We start from the raw sequence: 19258 nt of genomic DNA on the forward strand, positions 1-19258 counted from the left end.
AGAACTGGGAGTAAATAATTTCCTGTTGTTTAAGCTCTCCCCCACCCCCAGTCTGTGGTATTTGTTATGGCCGCCCTAGCACTCTTACACACTCTTTAGATCAGGAGCCCATGGAGAGGGCTCACCTCAGGTATAGGTAGGGGGTATGCAGGTGATAGCTCAGCTCCCAGGTGACTGCCGGCCATCAACAAATGCCCAACCACCCTGATTTTTCAGGAAGCAGTCTGTTCCTCTTGTGGATTACTTCCTGAAGACCACTGCTGCTAGGGGCCCCACTCAATTCTCTTTCTGGCCCCAACTCTTTTACTTCTCACTCTAGACTGTGATGGACAGAACCTTGAGGACAGAGCGAGTCCCATTCTCATACCTTCCTGAACGTGAGGGGAAGTATCTGTTTTGGCCAAGAAAAGGAAGAAAAACAAACCACAGCTGTAGAACAGAATACTCTGGGACATCCCTGGCGGTCCAGTGGTTAAGACTCCACGCTTCCACAGCAGGGGACGTGGGTTCGATCCCTGGTCTGGGAACTAAGATCCCACATGCTGCACGGTGGGGCAGAAAAAAAAAAAGGAAATGACCTGTTCTAACCTTTCCTTCCATGGACAGCCCCATGGCCAAGTCCAGCCCAGGCCCAGTGCTGTGGAGACAGCTTCCTGGGACTTGTGGTCATGATAGTGGAGTGATATGTGGTCAGCCTGATTATCTACCAACAGGGCTGGGCATCTCACACCATCTTAGAACTTTGTACCCAGGAGGAGATCAGGCCCTCAGGACCACAGGCTGTCCTCCTGACATGCAGACCAGAGCTGTGTGAAAAGTGGACTCTACTTTACAATGTGGCCCAGGAAGCACACCTCTTCCTGAGGACACTAATCCAGGTGGCCAGCCTCTACCCCTTCCTCCACCTCCAGGGGAGAGCTTGGCTCTACCATTGTTCTCCAAGCTTTTTCCTCCTCCACTCTCCCTGGGAGAGCTTTATCTCAAGAGACTAGGGCTTTCATAATCAGTGGCAGAGCCTTCAGCTTCCTGCTGCTTCTGCTCTCAGCTCTAGGCTCTGAGTTAAATGTAAGGGTGTGGCAGAGATGGACCAAAAGGCAAGGACCAGGACACACTGAAAAATTCAATCAGTGATGACTTATACCACCTGCTTACCCAAAGCAAGGTGATGTTAATTTCCAGGGCATTCCTAGATGAAAATTTCAGTGGCCCATGCTAGCCACAAAAAGGGTTTAGTGGGAGCCCCCAACTCTAAGGGGTACCCCTAAGGAAGGGGACTTGGTCACAGAAAAGTGCTCTGATGGGCAAGGGGAATTAGTTAAAACCTTAGCTCTGCCAGGTTGGCAGAGAACCAGGATTCGGGGGAAATTCTGTCTGTACCACATGGATTAAGGTAAAAACTCCAAATTACAGATGAATCATGCCAAGGAGAAAAATGTCAAGTTACAACTAACGCTGAAATCCTGAAATCAGATGTGACTCTTTTTTTTTTTTTGACAATTGAGAATGGATTTTGGTCAGCCGTTGAATAAAAATCATGTACAAGTTTTTATTCATTTAAAAACAAAACAAAATAAAACCTGCGGGGATATTAGTGGCATAAAAGCACAGTTAGACAGTGGATCCAGGGATAATGTATTGTCTCTTAGAAACTCCTTTTTCTTGGCCTAGCTCTGTGGCTTGAAGGATCTTAGTTCCCCAACCAGGGATTGAACCCCTGCCCCCTGCAGTGGAAGCTCAAAGTCCTAACCACTGGGCCCCCAGGGAATTCTCAGAAACTACTTTTCAATTAAAAATCATACTTATGCAGAGTTAACAATAAAAGCGAACCACGCAAAAGAGCATTCACCCACTGTACAGCAAGTCTCACTCCTGCCCCAGACCACAGGTATCTGTCTCTGTTCCCAAAATAAACTGTTGTTGAGAATTTCTCAAGTGTCCTTCCTTGCATGTCTTCCTCATCCACAAGCACACACCCCTCTTCCCCTGCTTTTATGTAAATGGTGTATATTATTTGCATACTCCGCAAATTTAAGTTGTGTTTTATTAACATAATTTTACTGAGTGACTTTAACTTGGATGGGGAGAAATCGATCAGGGAGTTGGATGATTATTCTCATTTGATTTCAAATGATCAGAAGCAAACAAGAATGCATCCTCTGTGGAGGATGTGAGGGAAGGACCACAAAGGGGGGCATGAGATGCTTCGTGAACACAAAGGCATGGGCGTCCCAAATTCAAAGTCGAAGCAACTTACAGGTAAATGTCAGAGAGTGCTCTTTGGACATATCTGTGTTTTCTGGTTGTATGTTTCTACTAGAAAAGATCCCAAGCCTTTTCCAATGGTGGCTTAAAATGCCACTAGGTTCTATCTTTACCCTGAAAACGACTAAGTCACTGAAAGCCTCACCGGAAGCGGGAGGTATTGTTGGGAATAATAATACTAATAACAGCAATTAATGTTTATTTAGCACTGACGATGAGCCAGGCCCTGTTCCTGGAGCTCTATGTCTTTTATTGCATTTAATCAAAGTTATGGGACTTCCCTGGTGGCATACTGGTTAAGAATCTGCCTGCCAATGTAGGGGACACCGGTTCGATCCCTGGTCTGGGAAGATCCCACATGCCGCGCCACAACTACTGAGTCTGCGCTCTAGAGCCCACAAGCCACAAGTACTAAGCCCGAACGCCTAGAGCCTGTGCTCCACAACAAGAGAAGCCACCACAATGAGAAGCCTGCGCACTGCATCGAAGAGTAGCTCCAACTAGAGAAAGCCCGCGTGCAGGAACGAAGATGCAACGAATCCAAAAATTAATTAATTAATTATTAAAAAAAACAAAGTTATGAGAAGGTATGTATATATTATTATTATATCTAATTATTATAATATGATATACTATAGTACAGATTTTTTTTTCATGGAAAGGCATTTTCCTTTAAATACTGCAGTGTGTACATGTCAATTCCAAACTCCCAATCTATCCCTCCCCCCAGTCTTTCCCCCTGTAACCATAAGCTCGTTCTCCAAGTCTGTGAGTCTCTTTCTGTTTTGTAAATAAGTGCATTTGTATCTTTTTTTTAGATTCTGCATATAAGCGATATCATATGATATTTGTCTTTCTCTCTCTGACTTATTTCACTTAGTATGATAATCTCCAGGTCCATCCATGTTGCTGCAAATGGCATTATTTTATTCTTTTTAATGGCCGAGTAATATTTCATTGTGTATATGTACTACACCTTCTTTATCCACTTCTTTGTTGATGGACTTTTAAGTTGTTTCTATGTCTTGGCTGTTGTAAACAGCACTGCAATAAACATTAGGGTGCATGTATCCTTTAGAACCACGTTTTTCACTGGATATATGCCCAAGAATGGGATTGCTGGATCATAAGGTAGCTCTATTTTTAGGTTTTTGGGGTATTTTCAGCATCTTTATTGGAGTATAATTGCTTTACAATGTTGTGTTAGTTTCTGCTGTATAACAAAGTGAATCAGCTATATGTATACATATATCCCCATAACCCCTCCATCTTGAGCCTCCCTCCCACCCTCCCTATCCCACCCCTCTAGGTGGTCACAAAGCATGGAGCTGATCTCTCTGTGCTATGCAGCTGCTTCCCACTAGCTATCTATTTTACATTTGGTAGTGTATATATGTCCATGCTGCTTTCTCGCTTCATCCCAGCTTACCCTTCTCCCTCCCCGTGTCCTAAAGTCCATTCTCTATGTCTGTGTCTTTATTCCTGTTCTGCCCCTAGGTTCATCAGAACCATTTTTTTTTAGATTCCATATATATGTGTTAGCATGCGGTATTTGTTTTTCTCTTTCTGACTTCCTTCACTCTGTATGACAGACTCTAGTTCCATCCACCTCACTACAAATAACTCAGTTTCGTTCCTTTTTATGGCTGAGTAATATTCCATTGTATATGTGTGCCACATCTTCTTTATCCATTCATCTGTCAGTGGACACTTAGGTTGCTTCCATGTCCTGGCTATTGTAAATAGAGCTGCAATGAACATTGTGGTACATGACTCTCTTTAAATTATGGTTTTCTCAGGGTATACGCCCAGTAGTGGGATTGTTGGGTCATATGGTAGTTCTATTTTTAGATTTTTAAGGACATCCATACTGTTCTCCATAGTGGCTGTATTAATTTACATTCCCACCAACAGTGCAAGAGGGTTCCCTTTTCTCCACACCCTCTCCAGCATTTATTGTTTGCAGATCTTTTGATGATGGCCATTCTGACTGGTGTGAGGTGATACCTCATCGTAGTTTTGATTTGCATTTCTCTAACAATTAGTGATATTGAGCGTCTTTTCATGTGCCTCTTGGCCATCTGAGATATTAAGAAACTTGCTCACTATCCCAAAATAAATCGCATCCCAGGCCTGGACCTTGGCAATGGGTCTATAGATCCTGAGCTCTTAATCCCTCACGTGCATCTCTCTTTCAATAAAGTCTCAAGTGTCCGGGGTCTGCCAGACATGACGCCAGGTTCTGGAGCACAGAAGTAAATGGTAACTACCTCCCTGGATCGTTATGACTATTAAATAAAATAATGCCTGCAAATAATTTGGTACTATTGTGAAACCCAGCCTTCAAGATGGCCCTCAGTGGTCCCTGCACGCTGGTCTTCACACCCTTGTATCGTGACCTCTCACAAGGAGCAGGGCACCAGCAGGATACTGTGGAGTGCTAGTGTGTGATTTCCAAGATTAGATCACAATGGACATTCTGCCTTGCTCTCTTGAATCACCCGCTCTGGCAGAAGCCAGCCAGCAGCCATGTCATGGGAACACTCCGGCAGCCCTCTGGGGAAGTCCACGTGGGGAGGCACTGAGGCCTCCAGCCAAAAGCCAAGGGAGACAGCCATCCTGGGGGAGGATTCTCCAGCACAAGTCAAGTCTGTCAAGTCTTCAGACGAATAAGCCGATTAAGCCAGTATTTTGAGTCGACCCTCACAAGAGACTCTGAGCCAGAAACACCCGGCTAAGCCACAGTAACTGTGCAACAGGAAACAGTTATTGTTTTAAGCCCCTACGTTTTGGGATCATTTATTTTGTAGCCACATCATTGGCCATATGGGGGTAAATTCAACCTCCAGCCCCTCTCTCCTCCCTGGAGGTCATCGGGCTGGGACTGATTGTTTCAACCCTCTAATCACAGGATTGGCCCCACTGACAACCACCCCCAGCCTTAGGCACGTTCCTGAAGTCACCTCATTAACAAAAGACACCTTGATCACTCTCATCACTTAGGTAATGCCAAAGGTTTTAGGAGGCAGTCAGGTTTCATCTCTGTCCTGAACCGTTTTGGTCCATTTAAGGGATTGCGTGGAAGCACTTCTCTACCTGTCAACTAAAACACTGGGGGAACTGAGCTGGAAGAAAGAAGCAAGTGGAGCTGGATCTTCACCAACGAGTGAAGTGAGGAAAACATGGGTCCATCTCCTCAAAGGAAGACAAGATATTGAATATCCTGTGGACAAGAACAAAGCCATGCAGGTGCCCAACGGGGCCATGAGTGTGGGGAGTATGTAGAGGTCGGACCCCGGGCCCCACCGGGCACTTGTGCTTCTCACACGAACCCCACTTTGGCACTTTTGGGTCCACATGGCACCCACCACTGCATTTCTGCAGTTCAAAGTATCCCACGACACAGACTCAGCGTCTCCAACTCCCCTCCAACTTTGTGTCAGCTGCAGAGTCTAGGCTATTTCTCTCGGAACCTAGTTGTATAAGCCCCCTTATTAGTACCTCAGTGTAGTTTTGATTTGCATTTCTCTAATAATTAGTGCTGTTGGGCATCTTTTCATGTACCTATTGGCCATCTGGATGTCTTCTTTGGAGAAATGTCTATCTAGCTCTTCTGCCCATTTTTCAATTGGGTTTTTTTTTGGTTAGTGAATTGTAGGAGCTGTTTGTATATTTGGGAAATTAAGCCCTTGTTGTTCGCATCATTTGCAAATATTTTCTCCCAGTCCGTAGGCTGTCTTTTCATTTTGTTTACGGTTTCCTTTGCTGTGCAAAAGTTTTGCTATGCAGTAACTTTGATTAGGTCCTGTTTGTTTTTGTTTTTCTTTCTATTGCTTTGGGAGACTGACCTAAGGAAACATTGGTACGAGACTTATGTCAGAGAATGTTTTGTGTGGCCTTTTTTTTTTTGGCCGTGCTGCACAGTTTGCAGGATCTTAGTTCCCAGACCAGGGATGCAATCCAGGCCAAGGCAGTGAAAGCGCTGAGTCCCAATCACTGGACTGCCAGGGAGCTCCCATGTCAGGCCTTCTTTTGGTCTTGTTTCTGCCCGTGGCTATTTCCCTGTGTTAGATTGCTCTCTGGCTCTTTCCTATTCAGCTTCACCCCTCTCACATCCTATCCCTCAGCTGCCCTAACCCTCCTGCCTGTCCGACGTGCAGCTGGGGCTGCTCCTGGGTAAATGGTTACTTCCAATCATCCCACCCTATGTGCCATACTCTCCCTGCCTGCTTCCCAACAGCTGCAGACCCTGCTCCCCCCTGCCCCCACACACACAGGGCCTCCATCCACATGGCCCCCGGGCCCCTGGGCCCCCAGCGGTCACTACCTCCCCATGCCCCATCCTTACGGATGAGCTTCCTCTCCAGCCAAACTTGACTTTGAGAACCTCACTGCATTGATAGCATATGCCTCTTTGGACATATTGATGACAAAATCTAAATTCTGAACAAAGACTCTTGTAAGATTTCTTTCTCAAGTGTGGTCTCTGGGCCAAATAAAGTCCCAAGTGCAGGGCACCCTGCTTGAGAAGCAAGAAGCAGTGTTCACTTTTGCTTTTCTTCCTTTACTTGCATCGGGCAGCTAATAATCACCACTGTCCTATGTGGGGCCATCCATGACCGGGGCAAGTGCCTTCCGTAGGTTAGCCCTGTGGGTGACCTCACTGCAATGTCATGAGGCCAGTGTGATTATCTGTTTTGCGTTTGAGGAATCTGGCACTGAGATCCCACGATCTCTGCCTCTGTCCTTCCTCGTGGAGAACCTGGTCGTCCTGTATACTTTTCCTCATATCCCAGAGGTGCCAGTTCCCGTTCCGGAAAATACGTTCTGTAATTTAGGGATGCTTGGGGATGCTGAGACTGGGTGCGCACTGGGGAAAAGTAAGAGAGATCTTTTTCTGACTCCCTTCTTCCCAGCACACCATCACTTATACAGATTTCTGCATTCTCTCTTCTTTCAGAAATGGCAAAGCATGTCCACAAGCCGAGGGGTCCATTTCTTGTTCTTTCTTACGGGGCATAGGGTAGGAGGTTGGCAGGGGTGGGGCAGAAGAAAAGAGGGTGCCTGCTAGGGGAAGAGGATAGAGAAGGGCCAGTGGCTGTGCGGCAGGATAAGGGATTGCTGACAGTTGGCCACACCACATAGGCGGTGGAGGATGGCTCATGGTCAGGGACATGCAGACGAGCCCTGCCCCGGCCTTGGTGTGTGGCATTCTCCCCAGGTCGTGTGTGGGAAGCCAGGTAAGGCTGCCCAGGGCCACAGGGCGGACCCCACTCTATGACATGTCCCTTTTTTTTTTTTGTAAATTTATTTATTTACTTATTTTTGGCTGCGTTGGATCTTTGTTGCTGCGCACGGACTCTCTAGTTGCGGCGAGCGGGGGCTGCCCTTCATTGCGGTGTACGGGCTTCTCACTGCGGTGGCTTCTCTGTTTCGGGGCATGGGCTCTAGGCACGCAGGCATCAGTAGCTGTAGCACGCAGGCTCAGTAGTTGTGGCGCACGGGCTTAGTTGCGCTGCGGCATGCAGGATCTTCCCAGACCAGGGCTCGAACCCGTGTCCCCTGCATTGGTAGGTGGATTCTTAACCATTGCGCCCCCAGGGAAGCTCGTGTCCCTTTTATTTGGATGGGCTGTCTTGGGGGGTCCCACGGGGTGGCCCCACCACACCCCCAAACCAAATTTGACGTTCACCTGCTCTATCCGAGTGCTCCCAAGACCTGGCGTGGGTTTGTTCTCTCTTGGGACCCAGAATCCAGGGCATCAGAGCTGGCTTATCACCTCCTCGACAGGGAAGAAGGGGGGTCTTCCCGGAAGAAGGGCATTCTCACCCTGGTGTGACCTACCTCCGCACAAAACGATGAACTCTTTTCAATGTGGGAAACGAATAGTAAACAAATGTTATTTGTCTATGTGAGCTTACTAGTATTTTGCTAGCAGGAATTAGGATGTTTTTACAGGCCACAACTGACTGAATTCAAGGGGCTGGACGCAGTGGGAAGGCGGGTATGGGCTGGTGAGTCCCAGAGGCTCCAGATGGTCTGTGGGTGGATTTTTCTCCCAGGACTCGGGGCCTGACTTTGCACATTGAAGCCCTATCCTGGCACCACCCAGGGCCAGGGATGGAGGCTCTGCATCTGCTGGATCCACTGCGGAGGGTGCTGGAGTCCAGGGCCTGGGTGGAGCTGGCAGCGAGGGTCCCTTGGAAGAATGTTTCCTCCAGTGGTGCTCACTATTGGACACTTAGTACATTCCAGGCCCTGAGGACACACCTTGTGTGCAATGATAGACTGAACAGCCACAGAAGTAAGTGAGGACCTAACAGGTGATCCAGAAACAAGACCAAAGGGAGGGAGAAATGGTGCTGTTAACTCTTGGGGCCGAACCTCGTCCAGCCTAGGCTGCCTGGGCCTCACACAGGCTGGCTTCTTACTTAATCACTAACAGGAGATTACTGAGGTTTAAACGGGAGAATCACGGTCACAGATCACAGCGAACACCAGGTGAATGACACTGAGGTTCCCTTTATTTCTGACCATTTCTTTATAACTATCCACGTAGGGGTAACGCCCCCATCTACTTCTCAAGCCTGAATCCCCCTCTAGAAATTTAGATTCACATTTCTAACTCTACAAGATGCATCTCCCCGAAGATCCCATCAACCCCCCAAGTCACCATCCCCCCCGCCCAGCTCTGAATCACCTTTCCTTTTCCCGCTAACAATGAACAACTGTCTGAAACTATAGCTTGTGTTTCTTCGAGATGCGCTGACGTCTGAGCGGCAGTGTCCGCGTGCCCGCGACAAAGCCTGCGGCTCGTTCGCTGGGCTAGGCGGCCATGTAACAGGGGCACAGGATGGGCTCTGGGTTGTAGAAGGTCCTGTCGCCACAGTGCGGACAGGGGTCGCCGCTGAACCAGACCATGCTGGGAAGCCCCAACTCCTGCAGCACCTGCTTGAGCTGAGCGTGCAGGTGCGCCAGGCGGCCCAGGTGGACGGTGCCGTGCACGTCCTCGTAGCTCTCCAAGGGCGCGGGGTACAGCACGAGGCTCAGCTTGCTCAGCCCCACGGTGTGGCGCAGCAGGCTCTCCAGCACAGCCATCGAGATGGGGTTGCCGCAGAAGCTGAAGGTGGTGAGCTGGGAGCAGTGGCTCAGGGCGGGCAGGAGGGCGCTGAACTGGGAGTCCATGATGCCACACTCGTCCAGGTCCAGGTCCTGGAGGGTGGCTGAGGCCTTCTCGATCAGGACCCAGAGGGGCTTGGAGCTTATGCTGGTCAGGTTGACCCCGCTAAGGCTCAGATCCTTCAGCTGGCTGACGCTCGGCCACTGCGACAGATGCATCAGGTCTGCCTCTGAAATCAGGCACTTGGTAATCGACAAGGTCTCCAGGGGGTTCTTCAGACACCTGGAGAGAGACAGAGCAGTCAGTCCCGGGAGGATGGAGGTGGTGGGCGGAGGGATGTGGGGCGGCCCAGGCCTCAAGGGAAGAGAGGCCCATTTCACCAGATCCCAGTCTTCTGGAGGAGGCTGCATGGTCAAAGGAGAGGTGCCAGGTCAGCCCAAGGTTGAGCGGGGTCCTTCCCCATCCCTTATCTGCCGTGTGACGGGGTCGAGGGAAGGAATCCTCAAGTGCTCCCTGTGCTCACCCGTCAAGTGGGGGACGACATACCCCTGCCAGGTGTTGTGAGCACAGGTAAGGTAACAATGGCAGGTGCCCACCGGGGAGCCTGACCCCATGTCCCAAGTGAGAGAGGGGATCAGCAAACTACAGTATTGGGAGACATGACCTAAACTGCTTTTAACTCAGGCTTCCTTCCTGCCGCCTCCTGGACCCCATCACCTGTTTCTCTGTTCCCAGGGAGAGTACTGGGATCTGTGCTTAAAGGGCTAAGTCAGGCAAGGTCTGGCAACGTGCACAGGGGTCCAGCCGGCAGGGGCTAACTCTGGTCGCTGTATCAGCCACACACCATCCCTCACTTTCCACAACTCTTTTGTTTGTTGTTGTCCTTGTGTGATGAACACGTTTATTCTTAATGTTTTGAGTTTGCAGTCGCCAGAAAGGAAATCAATCCAACTCTTTCACACAAATACATCGGGCTGCATTCTCTCCTCTTTCATCATTGTGTCCCAGGTAAAGCTATGATTCTATTTTAAGAATGAAGAACACATTTCTAGAAGAAATCATCTGTTACTGAAGAATTCCTATATAATCAGAAGCCTTAGAAGCAAATAATAGTTGTAATTTGGACTCGAGATTGGAGCCACTTCAATAATGATACTCATTTGACTTTTTGTTTCTCTTCTCTGGACTATTTAGGAGCAATAACTGCTAATGTCCTGATGGACGCCACAACTCTTCACTCCTGCTCCCTCCCCGTCATTTCCACAATCACCCATTTCCCACATCACACCTCACCTGGAGCCTAAAGCAACCCGGGACAGACAGGAAAGTGGGATAGGTGGGAGGGACAGGCTCACGTGGACCAGCTGCTCAGCACAGAGCTTCCGATTTGAAACCTCACGTTGGATGGGCTTTCCCCTGGTTAATGTCCTCCTGCTTAGTTATTTTCCATCATCTCAGCTTAGACATCACTCTCTCAGGAAGAATTCCCAAAGCCACCCTCACCTGGCCCAAAGCCCCCACGATGCAGATTCCCAGCAAAGAGCCCCCTTTGACAGGCATCTAACTGAAGCCACACCTCTGACCCTAACCTGGGAGGCTATGTGACAAGATGCCGGGGGACGGATTGGTGGCATCGTGTGGACCTCTGAGTGGCCCGTGCACTCTGGCACCATCCGTGGCAGGCAGACAGTAGACAGACACCCCACGGATAACGAAACGAGAGAGGCCTGCCCTGGTCTGCAGAGAGACAGCGCCACGCCTCACCTGAGCACCTGGTCCAGGCGGCCCTCAAGGAAGGAGATGGAATCCAGGTAGAGCTCCTGCAGGTGCTGCAGGCTGGAAAACTGGCAGGTGAGCTGGCTGACGCAACGCTCCTCCATGCCGGGGGCGGCGTGCGGTGTCATGTGGATGTGCGAGAGGAGCAGCCGGCGCAGGTTGACCATCTGGCCCAGGTGCGGCGCGAACCTGCCCAGGGTGGCCAGCTTCCAGGTGCAGTTCACCTCCAGGTCCTGGACAGAGTCGAGCTGCACCAGCTTCAGGATCTTCCTGATGTTCTGCATCGGCATGGAGAAGACCCTCAGCTTCTGACAGCACAGGCGGAGTGAGCCCCTCCTCTGCTTGACCTTCTTCAGGAGGTAGCTTAGGGACGCATCGGGGGTGCCCTCCTTGAGGCACAGGTCTATGAGCACCTCCACGGGGGCCGAGGTCTGCTTCGACCACGCCCTTGCACCTTCCACCCGGCGCCTCTTCCTCACGGGCCGGGCCACCTCAGGCTCCAGCAGTGAGCACACACCAGCCCTGGTGCCGGAACACACGGTCCAGAAGTCCTGGTGGGCGTTCCGGCGCAAATCCAGCACCTGCAGCTTCCACCGCCTGCGGGACAACGGGAGACACACTGAGCTGTGCGGAGACCCACGGGGACCAGGACCGCACGGCTCAGAACCCAGGCAAGGGTGCTACACCCCAGACACCAGCTGCTCCTCGAGCTTCCGGGGCCCCTCCTGGTCCCCACTTTAAGCGCCACGAGGAGGGGGTGAGCCCACGTGCCCTTTTGTCACCTCTGCACCTTAAGTAGCCCTGCACGCCCGAAAGCCTATTCCCAGAGTGGCCCCGCCACGGCCCCAAGGCCTCCCCGTGGCCCCGCACCACACCCCACCAGATGCCAGCTGCGTCTTGCTCAGACCCCCAGGCCCCACCCGCCTGCTGGGGCGCCCTCACCTGGGGCGGACCTCCTGGGCAAGCAGGACGTCCAGGCCGTCGATTGCAGCTTGGAAGGTCTCCAGGTGAGGCTTGTGCTCCTTCATCAGGGCCCCCAGCGGGAGGCAGGGGAAGGGCCAGGCCTGCACCATCGCCTTCACGGCCTGGCTGTGCATCCCGGCAAAGGCCGCGGAGAACAGGGGTGGGAAGAGCTCAGCGGGCAGCTCCTCCAGAGCGGCGATGGCCAAGGCCTCATCCCTCAGCAGGCTCTGGACGGCCAGTTCCAGGAGTTTCGGCGGGGCCCGGATGCCCACCCTGAAGAATCTGCTCAAGAGTGAGTACTGGAGGGACACCAGAGAGCAAGGGGTGGGTCCTTCTCCGGCCAAGGACCGGCGACCCTGCCGTCCCTCCACCCTCTAGGGGACCCAACGCAGGGCCAAAGACACCCCTCTGGCCACAAGGCCACAGCTCTGGCCCTGCTGGCGCCAGCCCCAATGAGGGGACAAGGTGACCTCTCGACCTATCCCATATCCACCCATGCTGCATTTAATCCCAGCCCCTCTGAAAGGTGGGTACCTAGAAGCCTGACAGCTGACCCCACCCTCTCCGGAGAAAAGCTTCTGATTATCACTCAAGGACTGAAAACAACAGGAATAAGGAGTTTAGCCCAACACGGTCTCTTCCTAAACTCCAACAAATAACCCAGATGGGAAAGGTGGAGGAGTACCACACAGTGGGTACTGTTACCCCATTTAAAAATCTTTAAATCAGAAACCATAAAGCAGCATGACAGTATTTGATAGCATGTGATGTTAGAGATTAAGAAAAATAAAAACTGATTCCAAGATGTACCTATGAGTATTATTATTATGGAATTTTTTTTATTCCATGGAATTAAAAAAAAACTTTTCATTTCTAAAATGAAAACAAACCAAAAAAGCCCTTTAAACTAGTAAGAATCACAAAACCATAAATGATATGAACTATAATTACTAGTCACAAACCAAATATGTAAAATGTCATCCAAAAATTCCAACTAATTAGATGTCTTACATCAATAAAAGAAAAAAAATCTATTTGGTTAAGAAATACTGTAACTGTCTATGAGTGGCATAACCAGAGCAGAAATCAAAACGTTTGGGATTAAGGCAAAACTTCACATAGAAGCAAAAGCAAAGCCTGCTACTGCAAACGTGTACAGAAGGCGAAGAAAAATTCTCTACAGGACCTTGGCCTGCATGGCCTGTCCTGTGGAGACCCTGGCTGGGGCAGTGGTCAGGGCCCGAGGCCCCAGATGCCACGGCGGGTGTGGTGCAAGGAGCAATGTGCTCAGGCCTCTGGGTCCCTCCTCTGGCTCCTGAGGAGCCATGAGAGGCCTTCCTGGCCACACTTTTCAGATCCCAGCTGAAATTTCCATTTCAAATGGAAAGCGGAATCTTATTACTGGAAATCCATCCAGCTAACGCTGATTTGACTTTCTCCTTACACACAACTGATAGGATCCTCTGTCCACTCGTGAAAGCAAAAGATAAAAGAAGAAAACCAACCTGCAAGCATATTTGTTCGAGGAGCATGGGCCACATCAAAACCATCCCAATGTCTGAGTTAAGCCAGCTTTGTGCAGACCTAGTGGTGTCACCCCAAAGGAAAAAGAAATATAACACAATTCCTGAGAACCACACAGTCACTTATACGTAACCTACAACTGCAAAATGTGTGCCCGTTCATGGGGGAACAGAGGTAACACTGAGGGATGGCGGGTCCTCCAGATTTTGAGGCTTAAGGCTTCCCCAAAGGAGGTCAGGTCAAAATGACAACTAGGAGCTGGCTGGGAAGAGGGAGGGGCTAGGCGTTTGTAATGAGACCAAGGAAATTACCCAAGACCAGGGAAAGTGTGTTGTGTTTGGAGGAATTCAGAGACCTTTGTCAGGATGGGCCTGAGAAATTGCCAGCAGGAGTGGCTACGGGGGGACCTGGTGGATCCCTTAAAGCCAAGGCAAACCCAAGACTCAATCTTCCTCCCTCTGTCCCTGGAGCAAAGGGTGTTTCCTCCCAGAAGCGGGGATATGCAAATTGGCTTGACAAGATGAAATGTAGGCATGTGGGCTGGCAGAGGCCGGAACTGTGCTGGTGGCCAAACCTGGGACACACCTTATTCAGCCTGAAAGCCACTGAGGGGGTCAGGGCTGTGGGCTCTTTGGGCTCTTGGAGGCAGGGAGGGAAAGAAACGTGGGCCAAGCACACATATCGGTGTCAGCAAAGGGCTGCAACCAGAAGAGGACTTGCCCTGAGGCTCAGGCGTCCTCTTCCACATCCCAGACCAGGCTCTGTCCAGCAGCTTCAACCCTCATCATGACCTTCAAAGGCCCCTTCCCAGTGTTTGTGGATAACTTAACATTTCCTCAATCCTAGGAAACAAGTAATGCAAAGCGGTTTCAAAAAGCCCCCCGACCCCTCCCCTAAGGCTTTCACTTACAGGGTTTCTGATGCGAGAGCACCATTAGGCCCACAAACAAAATTCAGCTTTTCTCTTGCTCTGCGTTAAGCACAGCTACTCTAACACCGAACTTCTCCTCAGGGGACGTGAAGCTCTGTTCAGTATTGAAAGGTTTGGGGGCGATGCCCCTGCTGGGCTGGCTCACACGTTGGTTCTGTTGAGGTTTCAGAATACAGGCTGACGGAACCTCTCCACCCCCTGCATTGTGACGCCCCGACAATTCTATTCTGTGGGCGAGGTGGCAGCATTCTCTGAAGGATGCTCTCTGGTTTGGTAATTTCCCAGAGACTGCTTTCTCCAAATTTCTACCGTCCCTATCAGCAGTTTGCCTAAAACAGGGTTAAGCTAGAATGTGCTCTATGGACACTCAACTCCCAGACCATCACCTGGACTGATCAGCTGCAGGAAGTCGAGATTAGTAAGTTAAGCAGAATGTTCCTGATTCTGGAGCAGCCACTGAGTGGTGCTCGCACTTGTCATCCGGTGCCTCAAATAACCTTCAGAGAAAAGCTGAAATTCAGTTAGTTTCCTTTTCAGCCTGGTGAGCCAGGGACTTGGCCAGGGGTGGACACTGCCATGCTCCACTCAGGGAGTAACCAGAAGACCTGCTTGGGGGAGGGGTGTGGATGGATCTGCCCCACAGAGCGTTAGGAAGAGATGACTGACTTCACGTGGACCTCGGGGAAACAGGAAATGGCAGATGTCCAAGCCTGGGATGTTTCCATGGGAACCCAGCATCCAGGAGATCCAAGGAGGCAGGAGGGACCACTGCCTTCGAATGATGTAAAAATGGGAAGTATAAGCCGAACATTCTTCCCCAGCGAGGCAGGGGACCCCGCTCTGTCCACCTCCACCTCCATGCAGAGCCTGTTTGTCCGGAGGCAGAAGGACCAGGGGCACAGCTGCAGGAAGACCTGTCCTTCCTGCCCAGTGTCAGGACTGGCCCAGGACGACTCCCAAGGCCCAGGCATGAGTCAATTGGGAGGACGTTTCTACCACACCCTGGTCACCTGTTCTCATGCTGCACAGGCCAGAGCAGCCTCTGAGCTCATGGTGGGGGGGTGTCCTGTCCCCCTTCCCGTCTCCAGTCACAGAATTTCTACTGGGAACGCAAAGCATCTGCCCCAGGGCCTTCCTGGGGTCTTTAGAATGCATGTGTGTCCCCAGGTTCCTGCTCCTGGCCTGTGCTGATGGGGCAGCCCCCGCTTTCTGCATCCCTGGCAAGTCAGCCCACCTCTCCCAGAGCCTGGGGTGTGGCCACGATGCGGGGAGGGTGAGGGACCGGACATCCTTCCACTGGCATCAACAGAAATCACGGATTTCTCCCCAATTCTTCTGACATAACGAGTGTAGAAGAAGGTAAAGAAAAGGCCAGCTGCTTTTCTGCATTCATAGAAGCACCAGAAATGCTGCAAGATGACCCTTCCTGGCTTCCAGAGGAAGGCCCCAACCCTGCTGGTCTTCAGAGGCACCAGGCTGACAGACGCCCTGGGTGCCAGGCCGATGGTGGCTTCTCCTCCTTCGGCTCTCTTGACCCCACCTCGAGCAGACAAGATCCTACCCAGGATCTGGTACGTCTCCTTTCCCTCTGCAGTCAGATCTCTTCTTGCCCTGGAATATTTTGCCCTCTGGGCCTTTTGAAAAATCGAAGGTCTCTGTCAGCCCTCTCTGCCTCTTCCTGCACTTGGCAAGATGTGGTTCCACTTCACATCCAATGACATCTAGACCGAAACAAGCAAGTCTCCCCACTTCTTCCTCCCCAGTGAGGACACGTCTGACATCCAGGTCACCCTGGGTCCAGCCAGTTAATCCTGAGGGAAGTGCTTCTAGAGGCAAGTAGGGGTGCGGGAGGCTGAGGGCCCACTCCAGGCTGGTTGGGCGGGGGATGGCCCAGGACGAGGGCGGAGGAGGGAAATAGCAGCAGAGCCGGCGGCCTGGTTTCCTGGCTCTCAGAAATGTGTCCCTTATATGCTGAAGCCATGTCTGGGACCACTAAGGGCACTTGGGGACTGGAAGTGTCCCCAGGATCTGGCTCTGTTTGCCTTGGCCTGGGGGAGGTGCCAGTGGCTGTCCCCCTTGCCAACTCCAAGGGACAGAGAGGGAGTACTGACACTAGACACAAAGATGAGAGAGGTTCAGAGAGAAGGGGAGGCCCCAGTCTTGGCCTTTGGCCCCGGAGAGGATGCTTCTCAGGACTTTGCACGGTCAACCTCGGTATTGCCTGAGATGGTGGGAACTGTGCTTTTGGACAGAGGAGGAGAGAAGAGGGGTCTGGTGTTCATCCCTGTCATCCAACTGACCCCGACTCTCCAACACCAAGCCATAAGGTTACTGTGGCTCAGAGTGACACCAGGTGCGTTAGGCTGTCCGGCCCTTTGCACTGGACTGTTTTCCACTGGAGGAGGGTCAGTGAGCCTCAGGACTCGGGGAGCACTGGCTCCACCTTTGAGGGGACAGCCCACCCTGTGCTGAGGGCTGGCAGGAGGCACCAGGCAGAGGGGACGCGCTCACAGGGAGGTCTCCCGCCCAGCTGGTCCCCTCGCCCCCATACCCAGACTCCCCCTCTATCGGCAACCCTCGATTTACTCAAAACATTTACAGAGTGCCTGGAGCAGACCATCCACTGCTGTTCTGGGGAGGAACAGCCCAGTGAAAATGTCATGGTCGTCTTCTAGTTAGAAGTACATACTAGGGAGATGATGTACAACAGGGTAAGTATAACTGACACTGTTGTAGGTTACGTATGAAAGTCATTGAGAGAGTAAATCCGAAGAGTTCTCATCACAGGGAAAAAACGTGTTTTCTGTATAAGCAGACAAATGAAAAACAAGCAAGTCGAAAAAATAATGACAGGCGGACGTGGCCTGCACGGTGGGCCAGGGCCACCAAGGCGACCAAAGCCAACCTTCATAATCTAAGGCAAAACATGACTTTTCCTGCAGCCGTTACATATTTTTTGAAAACGTTAAGAACCCTCTTAACACGATCCACTGTAATGTTTAGAAAAGTAAAAATAGTAAAGCTATTTTTTTTTTTTTTTTTTCCAGTACGCGGGCCTCTCACTGTTGTGGCCTCTCCCGTTGCAGAGCACAGGCTCCGGACGCGCAGGCTCAGCGGCCATGGCTCACGGGCCCAGCCGCTCCGCAGCATGTGGGATCCTCCTGGACCCGGGCACGAACCCGTGTCCCCTGCATCGGCAGGCGGACCCTCAACCACTGCGCCACCAGGGAAGCCCAGTAAAGCTATTTTTTTTAGTACACTGTGATTTTAAGCACTGAGAAAGAGTGTTTTGTTTCTTTGCGAAAAACTCATCAAGAATCCTCTCAACACTGCTTCCCTGCTTCTCATCACATAACTTGCAGTCGGGGCTGAGTGTCCTTCCTAAGCCCGGACAACTTATCACTCTGCCTTTTTTTTTTTTTTTTAATTTATTTATTTACTTTTGGCTGCATTGGGTTTTCGTTGCTGCATGCGGGCTTTCTCTAGGTGCATCGAGCGGGGGCTACTTTTCGTTGTGGTGCGTGGGCTTCTCATTGCGGTATCACTCTGCTTTCTAAGCCTGGATCTGCTTCCAACATTTCACCCTTTGTGTTTTCAGGGCCTGACATTATCTCCAAGTTCCTTTACTGTGAAGATGTTTGCTGGCATCACTGCCTCTGGGACATCTTCATTTTTTTGTCACAACCATGCCCTTCATTGAAGCTTCTCCACGAGATGGGGACAAGGAGCCTGAAGCTGGATTCTGAATCAGAATGACGAGTCAGTCAACAATTCCTCGTGTTTGGTAGAGCTTAAATCACCAAAGCGTTTCACTCTCCTAGCCTCGGGTTCTCCCTCAAGATCTGAAATGTCGGCAGGGGCCTTAAATTGCTTTTTCCTTTCCCTGTGCAGTGGCTGAGGCTCAAAAGGGCGAGTCCTTTGCACCTGTGTCACAGAGCCAGCCACGAGAGGGTGACACGGGAACGAGGCCCCTGGCTCCTGGTCCAGGGCTCGCTAAGCCATCAACGTGCCAGCCCAGTGGGAGTGTGCCCGGGGAAGTCGCCTGCGGATGGGAACAGCCCACTCTGTTCGTGGACAGTGGACAAGGTCGGGGACGAGAGCGGAGGACAGGAGCCTCCATTCCGGGGACATCACCCACCACAGTCTAGGCACTCAGCAGCTCTGTGGGTCCTGCCAGGTCTTCCAGGAAGATGGGGGGAGGGGAGATATAACGGGGAGAAATCCAGAAAGGCCTGCACTCACTGGTACCTCGGCTCAGCAGCCGTACCCCGGGAGCTCAGGCTCCAGGAAACCTCCCAGCACTGCTTGCCCTCGCCAGGACGAAGGAAGCAGATTCGCTGATACGGTGTCGCCTGAAGGATTTGGGAAGCAGCTGTGCACAGAGGTCCCTCCCACACGTGAGGCAGGGGCTAAGAAAGGTGTGGGGAGCCCAGCCTGGCGCCATGGCTGCAGAAGAGCTCGTGGGGGTCTCCGCCATGGCCTGGGGTCTGCTCATGGTCTGTCTGCACAGGTGAGAGGCACTAAGGAGGGGACCATCTGGCAGCCCAGGGCGGACCCTCTTTTCTCCCTCCACCCTCAACATCTCCGGAGTGATGACCTTGACCTCTCCCGTTTGCACATCCTGCTCCTCTCTGGGTCCCGAGCCCAGTCCGTCCTGACAACCACTCAGTGTCTGTGTTTAA

The 19258-nt window shown here is 51.4% G+C and overlaps 1 protein-coding gene across 1 annotated transcript; it reads right to left on the reverse strand.

Annotated features, from left to right (window-relative positions):
• Nucleotides 1-9087: 9087 nt before the first annotated feature.
• On the reverse strand, nucleotides 9088-19020 carry LOC309831008 (melanoma antigen preferentially expressed in tumors-like; the record flags this gene model as incomplete). Its single annotated transcript, XM_082667939.1, has 4 exons — nucleotides 9088-9664; nucleotides 11147-11755; nucleotides 12101-12420; nucleotides 18886-19020. The coding sequence occupies 4 exons, from the start codon at nucleotides 19018-19020 to the stop codon at nucleotides 9088-9090; spliced, it is 1641 nt and encodes a 546-aa protein (XP_082524065.1).
• Between the last annotated feature and the right edge of the window lie 238 nt (nucleotides 19021-19258).

This window comes from Grampus griseus (assembly GCF_964374135.1).
Source record: "Grampus griseus genome assembly, chromosome: 12".
Taxonomy (NCBI): Eukaryota; Metazoa; Chordata; class Mammalia; order Artiodactyla; family Delphinidae; genus Grampus; species Grampus griseus.